Source organism: Embiotoca jacksoni, unplaced genomic scaffold (assembly GCF_022577435.1).
Source record: "Embiotoca jacksoni isolate LCO1_2020_lvr unplaced genomic scaffold, fEmbJac1.0.p SCAF_1, whole genome shotgun sequence".
NCBI classification, from domain to species: Eukaryota; Metazoa; Chordata; class Actinopteri; family Embiotocidae; genus Embiotoca; species Embiotoca jacksoni.
The window spans coordinates 19,676,968-19,690,256 of NW_027185229.1; the positions used below are offsets into that span (position 1 = coordinate 19,676,968).

At 39.1% G+C, this 13,289-nt stretch overlaps 1 protein-coding gene across 1 annotated transcript in view; it reads right to left on the reverse strand.

Annotated features, from left to right (window-relative positions):
• The window catches only part of atg7 (ATG7 autophagy related 7 homolog (S. cerevisiae)), a 61,653-nt gene that overhangs the window by 20,853 nt on the left and 27,511 nt on the right, over positions 1–13,289 (reverse strand). The window contains exon 18 of the mRNA XM_069146230.1: positions 9,384–9,506. Within this exon, the coding sequence (XP_069002331.1) occupies positions 9,384–9,506 (123 nt within the window). The remainder of the gene's footprint in view (positions 1–9,383; positions 9,507–13,289) is intronic.

Below are 13,289 nucleotides of genomic sequence, written 5' to 3' on the forward strand. Positions count from 1 at the left end.
AGATTTGTGTACATGTAGTTTGAGTGCACAAACTGATAAATGCGAGTCATGTTCTCAAATTAAAACGTTGCCTTCAGGGGTGGACTGACTTTAAAAGAGAAGAATAGAGCAGAGCAAGGGTTAGTGTTAGAAAACCTGTGTAAGGAGGCACAGACCAGAATTAGCTGTTTAGACAAAGTGGAGGAAAAAAAAAAATAAAAGCACATTTAAACTTATATATATACACACAAGAGAATATTTGTTTAATTTTAATGGCTTGATTGCAGTTATCAACACAGACAAAATAAAAAAAGAAATATGTTCAAGTTGGTTGGTTAAGAGGGATAACAAAATATTGATGGATCATATATAACCAGGGAAGCCTGCAAGATAGTTTATAATACTGACACACCAGAAACAAATACAACAGTTAAAGAATTAAGCCAAAATATAAACAGGAATCTGTTCTTCCAAACATATACACATCCGCAGGGGTGAACAACCTTTAAAACTAAGTCAAGCCACCGACTGACACAAAGCTTCTGAATTTAGCCCGAAAGAACTAGGAAGATTTAGACTATGTATAGTGCCTGGGTATGTGCATGTGTGTGTGTGTGTGTGCATGTGTGTGAGAGTGAAACTATGTAAAGAAAGAAAGGATAGGAGGTGTGACGTGTCTGTACATGGCTGACATGCATCTGCGCAAGCAGAGGACACGTTTATAATTAGCAGTGCAATAGATGTCAAGCAGGCATAGCTGGCACACATACGAGACATAAATACACACGTGCTACATGGTGACACTGGCATATATGTGCATTTTACCTTTTTTTTTTTTTACATACAAAATCATGCAAGAAAACACAGGCAAATGATAATATTACACAAGTCTGTAATGTTGAAATATTTTCCAAATATTTCCTTGGAAAATGACTGAAGTTTCTGATAAAAAAATATATCAATAAATAAATATTTACTTGGATTTAAATGGAAATGTTCTTTAAAAGGAAATCTCTGAAGATTATTTAATCCATTTATAAACTCAAAACAACAAACTAATCCAACTGAAATTACTTTCTCAGTTGTAGCTAGTAACCAAAATATATATTGTTTTCTTTATTTCACCATGAAAGCTGCCAGTTAATGTGTGATGAGCATAGACTGTAAAAACAACAACAACAACAACAACAACAACAAACAATGTAGCGCCTTTAACTGGAATACCACAGAGGGTCACTAGGGGCTGGCTCTAAAAAATAAAAAAATAAAAACTCCAGTAGACATCCATTTCAAAAATGTCAACTTCTCTTATGAAATATTTGGTCAATAGATGATTTAAATGTTACAATTCATACCTTCGGATCAGAGTTGTCATGGTCCATCGGGAAATAGTTTCAAAATCAATTAGATATTAGGCCTTGAAGAGAGCTATATTTGGGGGTAGATCTGGTTTGATCCGCATGCGTTGGGTGCAGTCAGGTTGCCAGTATAGGTGTCACATTGTGTCCTTCAATTTTCCTTCGGATCGAGTCAGATCCTAGCCTGCCTCCGGCAGATTATTGCTTGGAGCTTCAGTTTTCTTTACTGTAATTACAATCTGGAAATGTGGCTCGCATTAAAGTTTGCTCAGCCACTCTGGATGGCAGACCAATCAGCGACCGGAGTCGGTTTTGAAGTGCGATGACATTTAGGTCGATCATTTTTTTCTAGTTGCCTTTGTGGCAGAGTTTCAATTAGTTAAAGCTGCTCCAATAGTTTCTAAATTATCCGGAGGTCGACGCCCAGAAAAATGCAACGACTGCAAACGATTCCCTATGGAGCGTCCCCAGACCCCAGAAATATTAATGCAGTGAATTTAGGGCTCGTAACACCAGGCTAGTCAGATCCACCGCTCATTTCTGTACAGCTTGGTCAAATATGGTCACTTCTAGCTCAGAAAAAACAAGATGCCAACAGCCAAAATGCCAGACTCATAGCTTCAAAAAAAAAAATCAGTTCGCAAACCAATGGGTGGGTTGATGACTGGTGCTAAGCTTGATATAAAATGCTTTATCTTTATACCACATCTTAATGCTTTTGACATTGTAACTTCTGTGATTTGACATGTTTTTGCTTAGGACTTGACTGGGTCAAGTCATAGAAAAATGAGAGAAATCATTTTAAGATTAAACATGTTTCCATACGATGCAAATCACTGGTACTGAAGATGACATTATGCTGCTTCTAATTTTTATTTTTTATTTTATAGTTAAATAATATTAAACTGGGAAGAACATTAAATCGTAATATTTGTGAGCCAGCAACTAAGGAAACTTCTGAATTTTACATTGATTAATGTCATCAGTTGCGTAACGGATTAATTAACTGAATGTTATTACAGCATTTTCACCCAAAATTTGGATTCACAAATTCTCTGAATGGAACTTCCTTGTTTTAAAATGAAAAAAAGAAAATAGCGGAACTTTTATGAAAAACTTACATAACACTTGACGTTTTAAAAACAGAGCATTCAGTTTGTTTAATGGGATCCTAAAAATAGGAAATAAGGAACGATACAAGGACAGTCAATTGCACTCATTTTAAATTTGATTTTTTTTTTTTTTTAAATGTCTCTCTCAAACTCCCCATTTTTTCTTCCTCTTTATCTGTCTGTCTCACTGGAGGGTGTGCAGTGCACTAATGAAAAACCAGACTTAATATGTTTTCCCCGAGTCCATCTGGTAATAATTGCAGCATCTAGCAACCGTAGCTGTGTTTGGATAAAACTCTGACATACATGGGCCCCTCTGACGCTCACAGGCGAAAATGTGTGTGTGTGTGGGTCTGTACGTGTGTGTGTGTGTGTGTGTGTGTGTGTGTGTGTGTGTGTGTGTGTGTGTGTGTGTGTGTGTGTGTGTGTGTGTGTGTGTGTGTGTTTATATGGGAGAAAGAAAGGAAGAAAAAAAAAAAAAGCATGTGATTAGTGCGAGGAGAGACTCTGTGTTAATGCGAGTGTGTGCGTGTCCACGCTTGCACTTGTGTGTCTTCCAGGCAGCTGGGTGACGGGCCAACATAACTAAATCAACTTTATTGTCAGCGCACTGTTTTACGTAGAGAGGCACAGACCAGAGCAGGGCTGAGTGTGGGTGGTTGGATAACCTCTACTCCTTCGGGGCAATAGCATGAGTCAAGGTGATGATTAGTGGCATCTGATGGCGCACATAATGTTATCAAAGAGCCAAACGCACACATCTGGACAAACACAGGTGTCTATATTTTACTCAAAACTGCCTCTGTGTACTGAAATCAGGCAAAACCGATTTTTATCAAGACTTGGATTACTTCTAACTTGGAAGGCAAGTGTGGTTCAAACATAGGTCATCATATAGAAAAAAACTAAATGTTTTTACTAGCAATTGGCAGAGTAATTGTCCTGTAACTAAATCATCATGTGTTTGAACCCCCCAACTGTAAATGATCAAAAAGTAACCCTGGATATCTGGAGTATCAGCTAAAAAACAAATGCCTCCCAAATCAGGGCCCCCGCACTCTAAGGAGTCCTAGAAAGCCTTATTATTAAGAAGTGACTGAGGTAATTTCACAGTCATGTCATTTAATAATACAACAACAAGATGATGATGTTACCCAAACACAGGTTACACCCTCTAGAGCAGTGGTTCTCCACCGGTGGGTCGAGACCCAAAAGTCGGTCCAATTTGAATAAGTCACAGATGTGTGCGTGAAAAAAAAAAGTTGAGGGAATAAAAGTCACACTTATTTTGAACTTTCCGAGCAAGTACCTGTTTGCTTGCCATGACAGAATCGACTAAAACTAACAGTGTCACATCAATAGTTACTGTAGCTCATATCCGAGCATTTGTAAAGAGGGTTAGGATTTAATAAGTCTGTGTTCTCATTTCATAATTCATACAGTTTGATGTAGATTCTCGAAACTTGATGAACAATTCAATGTTTAAACCTATTTTTTAAAAGCATACAAGTTTGCAGTTTAAGTTCAGTCAGACCAATTAAGAACCACTGCAGAGTGTTTTCACATAACTTAATCAGCACAATATATCTTAAGTGTTGCCCCATTGTTTACTGAATCCTATGTGAAAAGAATTACATCAAGTCCATATCCGTAGATTCGACATGTGATTCTTGCCATTAAATTGTTATTAACGCCCTTTTACTAAAAACAAGCAATCGTCACTGTATTAACTCAATGTTAAAAATTCATGTCACAAATTTGAACTTAAAAAGGAGCAAAATGTGACAAGTGACACATTCTTCTCAGAAGTTCAGCTCAGACGTGTTGATCTCGTGACTTACTGGCAGAGCCAGTTATAGTAGGTGGAAGGGTGGAACATGAACTCTGCAGAAAGACCCTTTGTACTGAGAGGGTCACACATCCTCTGTTTGGGGCATTCACAGCCTCACAGATTAATGTGTGCGGGAGCACATGCATACACAGGCTTACTGAAAATGATGATGGGAATATATCATGTACAGAATGACGAGTGATCATGTGCTTCCTTTAATATGGGAGCCCTGGAAAATAATGACACAAGAATTTTCAGTTTCCCTTATCTGATGTATCAAGTTATAAAAACCCAGTTATTTAATCCCACTATATCAATTTATTTTCAAAATATCACTGGCAGGGCATTTTCTATTAGGTGACATCTCACAGCTGGACTGGAATTACTTTAAAATTCTTCCTCTACGAAGTGAAAATAACAAATAAAAAGCAAAACCTGACTCAACCCTTAAGTTTATGAGAAACTGCAAAGCCACCAAAGACTATTTTACCTAGGAAACAATTTGAGGCTGTAGTGCATAATTTCCGTTGCAATCATTATTGTATGAGTCCACAGAAATTCCCTTACGATTATTATGCATAGGTTCCCATGCTCATGTAGCTGTTTTTATGTTTTAGAAATATGAACCTCAGGTTTTGTGTTGATTAAATTAATCTCTTTTGTCCTCTGTCCGCCTACATAATAAGGATTAGCCTGATCACTTTATGTGGCTGTATGGATGAGCATATAGGGTATTTTATGTAACTCAATCTGCCAAGCCAGAGACAGTAGGTGGACATCAGTGGAGAGGTACGGCATCCTGTGCAGACACTCATTTCCTGTCAGGCTCTCTGGGTGTTTGCATGTGTTGATTTGTCTGACCCAGCCCTCTATAGTGAGGCTATACTCAGGAAGGCCAGTCAGCCAAAACACAACACTGTTCTGATTTAACAGTAGTTTAAAGGCTTTGGAAAATGTTGGGAATTGAAATTTAAGCTGAATATATTTACCAGGTGAACCAAAATATGACGCACAATAAATAACAGAAACTGTTCTTGTTGCACGTGAACTAAGCGCAGCACTGTAATGCGACTGGAGCAGGTAGAAGCAGTAACTTTGGTAAGTATGTATTCCAAGTTATGTTGTTTGATCAACACCTGTGTTACACAAGGTTTTGTGACCACTACGTACACCATGAACTTGAGCGGAGTGCGCACATAAAATGTTTAGTCAATCAGGAAATAAGCAACAGAAACCATTGAAATGTTTCAGAAAGTCTACCGCAATGAAGCCATAAGCCAAATGAGGTGTTTCCAGACGGGAAGAATGTCATATCCAAGGCTGGAAAAGGCTCATCAGGTCAGGAGCGCAACCAGGAGGTTTTTTTTTTGTTTTTTTGTTTTTTTTTACATTCATGAGGTTGTATGCCATGAATTCGGCCCCAGTCAGAATATCACTGCTGAGTTTAACTGTGATATTCTGAGGTGTGTGGGCGGAAACATTCAGTGCAAATGACCTGAATTGTGGTGTGATGGCACCTTGGTTTTCCAACGTGACTACACATCCACTCACAGCACATTGAAAGCGGGCTAGTTTCTGGCCTTTAGCTCCCAGGGACTTTTTTCTGTCCAAGTTGAACATGAGTTGGGGTCAATGTAAATGTAAACTTGTGTCATGTGAGCTGGCTCTGCTCCATCCAATCTGGTTTGGCTAGTCACAGGATGGACACAACTTAAAGTCTACAGTGAAAATGCATTTCTGTTAGTGATGTTGATTTTTATTTACATTCAAGCAAACATCTAACTTGTGAAAATGAAGGAAAAGACTTGAGAAAACATGCATGTGGCAGTCTCAAGGCCTCAGTATCAGTATGCCCTATGATGTATTTCAACCTCTAAGAGGACTAGTCTGAAAGGTCACCCTGACCTGCCCGCAATGTCTTCACCTGGCTACATCACGCTGTCTCTTTTGCATATTTCATTCGTGTTGCTCCAAGCTGCGCTTACTAAAAAGTGACAAAGAGCACATTGTCAATCACTGCATAAAAGGTACTGTGATTGTTGGATCATCTGTTCCAGAAAGTTAGAAAAAAGTCAGAAAGTTAGAGGAAAATGTTGCTGCTTGACACTATGAGAGAAGCTGAAAAGGACGGTCCACTGAAACCTTATATTCTGGAGTGACAAAATGAGGTAACTGCAGTACACGAGGGAAACTGGCCTTAGCAAACTATAGAGTTTGAGAGGGGAATACAGTAGGAGTATGGATCAGGTAATAAACATAAAAAAATGGGTCATGTTTGATTTTCCTTGCCACAAACATGAAAGGTCTCGTGAGGCTGGAGATACAGCGCGCTGCATACAAATGTTTCAAATACATGTACCTAATTTGCCAGACGCCAGATTCATAGTACATTTTCCACCCTTGAAATTTCAGCAGGGCTGGTCTTACAAAGAAGCCATTCACACCGATTTATGCACATTCACCCACACTCAGTCACACACACACAAACACACACACAAACACACGCGCACAGCACTCAGTCAGTCTAAACTTTTACCGAACTTGAACTCCCCCAAAAACCCTGCGGTGACCGTATAAGAAGTACTTCTCAGGTTACAAACTCACCAAAAATAGGCCTTAAGTACATAGTGGTGATATCTGGTGACGTAGATTATAGTTTAGAATGGTTACACACACTTGAATGTGCAAAAACACACAGATACACGCTGGCTGTCATGCATTTAGGACCATGGTTTAGGGAAGGACAAGAACATCGTAAAAATAACTCATTATGCAAATAGAGTAATTTAAGTCCACACTTTTTAAAATGTATGACCAACATCCCGGTGTTCATTACTTGTAATTACAGGCTGACATGCAGTTACAAGTCTCAGACAAACAGTACATCTTCTGAACAAAGAATATAGGAAAAAGGCAAACATCGTCACACATGAAAAAGGTCTCTCTTGTCACAACTCAAGGATAAACTCAAACCCCAAACACGGGGTTATTAAAGAAGCCACTGGACGTGATCACCTTCTTCCCATGAGAACTCAATTCTGTGTTAAATTTAAAGATTTACACAGAAAGGGATCCCACGAGGGCCCTTGAAACCCCTCATTTTTACATTTAGAGTGATCCTCATTTCAGACCAGTACTTTTGAAAACACGGGTCAAGACCCAAAATAAGCCGCAAGCCTGCTTCTAGTGGGTTTCTCCATGAAATAAGTAATAATATGCTTTCACGATCAAGAAAAGAACTACTGTCCCTTCCTGGAATTGAGAAAAAAAAAAATTTAAGGGACGTCCTCCAAGCGCAGTAATTTTCAAAATCTGTGTACAGGAAACAGGCGCTAAGACTTCTGGCGCTAGTGGGCTGAGCAATCAAAACAATCTCTCCATGTTCTGATTGAAGAGAAAGGGACTACACCAGACTCTTCAACACACTTCATCAGGGAGAAGGGGGTGGATAGAGAGGAAAGGAACATGCGCAAGAGATGGAGCGAGCGATAGGGCAGAAGGTGGAGATTGATAGCAAGGCAATGGAGAAGAACTTAGGGAAGAAAAAAGAGATTAGTTCGTTTTTACTTTTCTTTCCTCATATTTTTTTTTTTCTCCCTGTTCATCCCTTGTCCTTTTTTGTCTTCCATTCTTTTTTCTCATCTTTTCTCCGTCCACTGTATATTATCTTATCTACTTCCGCCTCAATTCAGCCTTGCTTTTCTTTTCTCCCCTCCTCCATCTAACTGTTATGAGTTGGGGAGAAAGTACAAGGGATTTTCCCACAGCGCAGCAGGACCAGACCCAACCCCCACCACCCACACACACACACTCATTTTCTGTTTCTCCCTCAACTCGCTCTGTCTCATGTCAGAAGGGAGTCTTGAGGAAAACCACCCATATTTCACCACAAAGTATTCTGGATGTTTGCTGGAACTTTATGCAGCTCGTTGTTCCATTAGACATCAACTCTGTGCTGCTATAGCAACAGAACAGTTAGAGGAGGGTTATAGGACAAACATATCTGTAGCCTTTGGATTAAAACTGCATCTCTTATTAAAAATTTCGTTTGAAAAATCCTGCTAATGATATTTCAATTTCCAGAACAGGACATAGTGTTGGGATGGATTTCCCAGGGTCATAAAACTTAGTTCTTAAAGGGACCCAAGTAAAGAATATGTGCGTTCAGGCAGCTGGCAAGTGGGCAAGTTCCCATTTGAGAATATCCAACTTCTGAGTTGGGGCAACATGCCCAACCTGCGCTGCTTTGCTGCTGTCAAACAACCTTGTCAGCGTCCATATAAACCAACACAGAGTAAATGGAGGTCAGCTGGTCAATATTATTCGTACACTACATTTCTACACGTTTTGATGCACTTCTGTTTTTTAACAGGCAATGCAGCTAGCAAACCACGTAGGTTAGACTAACTGAGTCTGGCTATTGTTTTTTTTTTTTAATGCAAGTACATCTCTTCCTTTCACCTAAAACGGTGCCATGTTAAGTGCATCAAACCTATTTCTTGGAGCTCTGAAAAACTAATCCGAGCCCCTTCTGGATTTTTCAACTCTTTATTGTGTCTCCAGGGGTACCTTGCAAAGACATTTTATTTACTTGCAGTCTTTAGGTTACTACTCAGGTGGCTACTCAGTCATGACAATAGGCAGTCTGCTCGGTGCTGTGCTCACCTGTAGTAAACTTAGAACATGCTAGCTTTACCTGGAGGAGTTTGTCCTGTACCTCATCTTCATTTATTTATTAAGATGTTTCACACAGGTTGTAGAAGTCTTTGAGTGTTTCTTCTGTTTGTATCGTAGCATCTAACCTCACTTTACAAGAGCCCGGTGTTACTGTTGTTTAATGGTGAACAGCTTTTAGGTGTATTACTGCCACCTACTGGTGGTAGTAACACATTATTACCAGACAACGGTAAAAATAAGAGAAAATATATTTTTTAAGACGGTAGTCGCATAAACTATTCGATTGATTATGATTTAATGAATATGCAAACATTTTAAAATCATGACCATCTGTAGTAGTTAGGGAACCCAGAACCCAGATCAGAGTAGCAGGTTCTGTGTGAATTTCCACCTGTTAGTGAGCATGTATGTAAGTGTGTGATTTACCTCTGCCGCCTGTGTTTCCTGGTGCAACAGAGTCAGCCCCGTCAGGTCTTCCAGGAATGAGTGGGAAGAATTAAAAACCTGAGACAGAAAGTTGAAACCTTCCCTCTCATAGTTGTCCAGGACCTAGACAAAAAAAACATGACGAAAAAACAATTACAGGTATGCTGTGACAGAGAATGTAATTGGTAAACAGTGAGACCACAGGAAATGATACTGCTGTATTGGCTCAAGGTGCATGTTAAGTATCATACCATAACGTCAAAGTTTTACACTTCTACATTTTATTAAAATCAGTGTGTAAACAGCACCAGTCAACCAATGTCACAATCCTTTTTTGTAATGATTTAGAACATTCAGAGCGACAGAAAAAGAGAACAATTTGGTGAAGATCCTTTGTGTTACTGTTTTTTTTTTACCCTACAGCAAGACCAGATGCCAGAGCCTGTGCTTTCAATTTACTCAGGTAAAAGAGCTGAAACAGTGAAGGTCGCATTCACATGGTAAAATAGGTTTCCTAACATAAATGCATGTTTTACATTACTTTTAGGTTAAAATATAAAATCTAGCCCAAGAAATTCGTGCAAGGGTTTTGGCGAAGGGGTGGGTCATGTTAATGCATCGCATCTTAAGAAAAGGCATCCACTTAAAACAAAAACATGATTACATAAAAGCAAAAAATAATTATCTTTAAAAAGGATAAAAAAAAATTGACCTTGATCGGTCTTGGCTCTATGACGCAACCTCTATGGACACCACAATTTAGCACCTCTGCAATCACACTGCAGCGTTTACCTTGATCTCCTACCAGTATAGACTTCAAATACCCACACCTCTCCAAAATTCCACGCCCGCGTGCACGCGCGGATCCTCTGCCCTCCCAACTACCTTCCTAAGCTTAGCCAAGCCTTTCATGGACGCCCACAGACCCTCCTCTGCAGGTGTAGGGTTACCTCTGCTTCAGACATCAACACGCTGTGTGCATCACTACCTGTGTGCGTGTGTGCGTGTGTGTATGTGTGTGTGTGTGTGTGTGTATGCGTGTGTTCGCAGACCGACCTGGCGTCTAGTATTGGAGCCAGACACACCACACACACAATACACACGAATGTGTCCCTCATTCATCTTTTCAACCTCTCTTTTCTTTCTTTCCTTCCTTCTTTTATTTCTTTGATTCTCCACTTCCATCCACAGCTTCAGTTACGTGAGACGCCAACGGCCAAAACCCACTTTGTTGAAATATAGCTATTCATAACACAGAAAGCAACCTGATATCTGTGATGATGTTATGATAGTTAATAAAGTCACTCTACAGACACACTCGTACACTCACAAAACACACTTATACCACTCACTTCATATCAATACCACCGTGAAAAACGAAGACATTTAACAGTTCAGTTTAGTGTTTTACATTGTTTCCAGTAAAAATGTAATTACGTTGTTAGTAACGCAGTAGCACTGAGCAAATGATATCAAGACTTTTGTTGGAGAGGGTTTGTAAACTTTCTAGCACGAGTGAAGATTGTGATACATAAATGCTGTGACATATTCTTGCTGTGGTAAAAGCATTGTGGGAAATATTCATTAGAAACATAAACATACATCTTCTACTCGCTGGATTTGGCTCCATGCAACTCTTATTTGTTCCTAAAATAAGATTTAAGCTTAAGGGTCACAGTTTCGACAATGTGAAGGAGACCCAACGGGAATCTCAAATGGCAGGAGCACTGGGAGTGGTAAATTATTGCACAACGGAGCTACTGTGACGTGGATGGCAGACAGATTTAAATCGGGTATGGTTTTGGTTGTTATATGCACAGTCTCTAAACTATTTGATTGCCCCTTGCACTGTGTTTAGACACAAAGAAAGGAAGAGACCAAAAAGAGAAAAGATTCTGATGGGTTTTAATAGTGAGCACATGCTGTTGACGGGTAGCACCAGTTAAGACAACCTACAAACACACCAACAAACCATCACCTAGATTAGTTGGTGTGCTACATATATGCATATAAACACACATATGGGATGCACATGTGTGAACTTGTCCTTTTGCTTCCTTCCGTATGGAGCCACATAAATGTTTCCCCAAGCTTTATTTGACAGTTGTGATGTCTTCTTTTTGAAGTTGTGTGTGGACATTAACTGAAAGTATCACACATAACAGGCAGTGTGTGTGTGTGTGTGTGTGTGTGTGTGCTTGCATGTGTGCATCCCTGAACACATCAAACATCGGGTGGTCCTGGTGGCTCAGAAGGCCTTTAACTAAGGTTGTAAACATACAAAAAAAAAAAAATGGAGGATCAACGTTTTTTCTAAGTATGTACGGCATAGCAGATGCTTTGGACATAGAATTAAACTATAGCCAGTATTTATAATTCAACTTGGCAACATTATTTTCTTGGTAATAGTATTAACAAGGATGTGAGGGGAAATTTTCAGAATATTACAGCTAACAGTATTAAGTCGATGAGCCCAAGAGCAGAATATTTATCTACAACAATTCTGCTAATCCCCTACCCTTTTATCAATTGTTGGTTAAGCCAAAATTACCCAAATACCATGTATTTTTTTGCCAGTTTTCTCTGAAAGGAAACTGAATATCTTTGTGACTAGGCCTGTTGGTGGACCAAAACTAACTTTTTTCAATAGTCAATTTGGGCTCTAGAAAATTCTAATTGAAATTTGTCTCTATTTGTGAGAGTCTTGTACGACCACAAACTAAAGTGAGAAAATAACTGACATATTGGTTGATTGTGAAAATAACTGTTAGTTGTAGGTCGAGCTAACATTGTATAGTAAATAGTTTAAGATTTGGCTGACGCACAACTATGACTGAAATGCTTCCAAAAAACAGTTCCAAGTTAGTGGTTTTGCCATAATATCACGATCACTGTGTTCTGAGTACTATGAGTAAAGAGTTCCTGGTGACTCAGTGGCTTTGACTTCCCCTGTTAACATGTACGGTCATCACACCAGGTTAGACACTTGCCCTAAAAACACAAAAACTCCCTACCAACTCATTAGTGTGGCCCCTAGGGCCTTATGGTATTTCAGAGGAACGGCACACTTCACAGGAAGCCCAGGTCTTAAAGTATATGTAGTAAATGCTCTGTGGTAGTTGTACACCATATACATGCCTAAAGTATATGTAAAAACAGTTAAAATGTCTCATTGGTGTGAAAATGCATTAATCATTCATTGACTGTTCTGCTCTAGAATACATAGTTGAAATTAGAAGAACATATTTTCTGTTATATTATTTTTGCTTGCACTTACTTAACATCAGATATTATATTGAGCCATGTTTTGAGTGTTTAATGTAATGATATAAATCTTGTAACACAATTCTCAGTTTCAATCACTCATGTCAAACATATTTTAGTTTTTTTGAGTGGTTTTAATTTTTGGCAATAATGTTCATATTCATAAAACCTCACAGGAATATATGCTCAACCAAAATACAATAGAGTGGTCCCTGCAAACTGAAACTCGCTTTCTGTGAGAACAATTTACTTAAAGTATAAAACAAACCCGTCATTAAAGGTTTCAAAGGAAGGAGCACCTTAATAAAAGAACACGATAAACTATGTTAGTGACCAGTTCAGAGTTTTTTCAAGACTTTGTACTTCAAATGTTAAAAAAAAAAGTTTGCTATTAATAGTGGTAGTGTGTACAAGTAGCTGTAGTACGAGGTGTCTGGCATGGTTTTAGACAAAGCCACGTCAGCTGTGATTTACCCTCTGGCGTGCAGTTTTATTGGCTTGTAGCCCCAGAAAGAATTAGGAAACACACACACACACACACACACACACACACACACACACACACACACACACACACACACACAGAGTGAAAAGCTCCAACTCTACAGGAACTGCTCCAGCCCAGACAGGGGCTGAATTGTT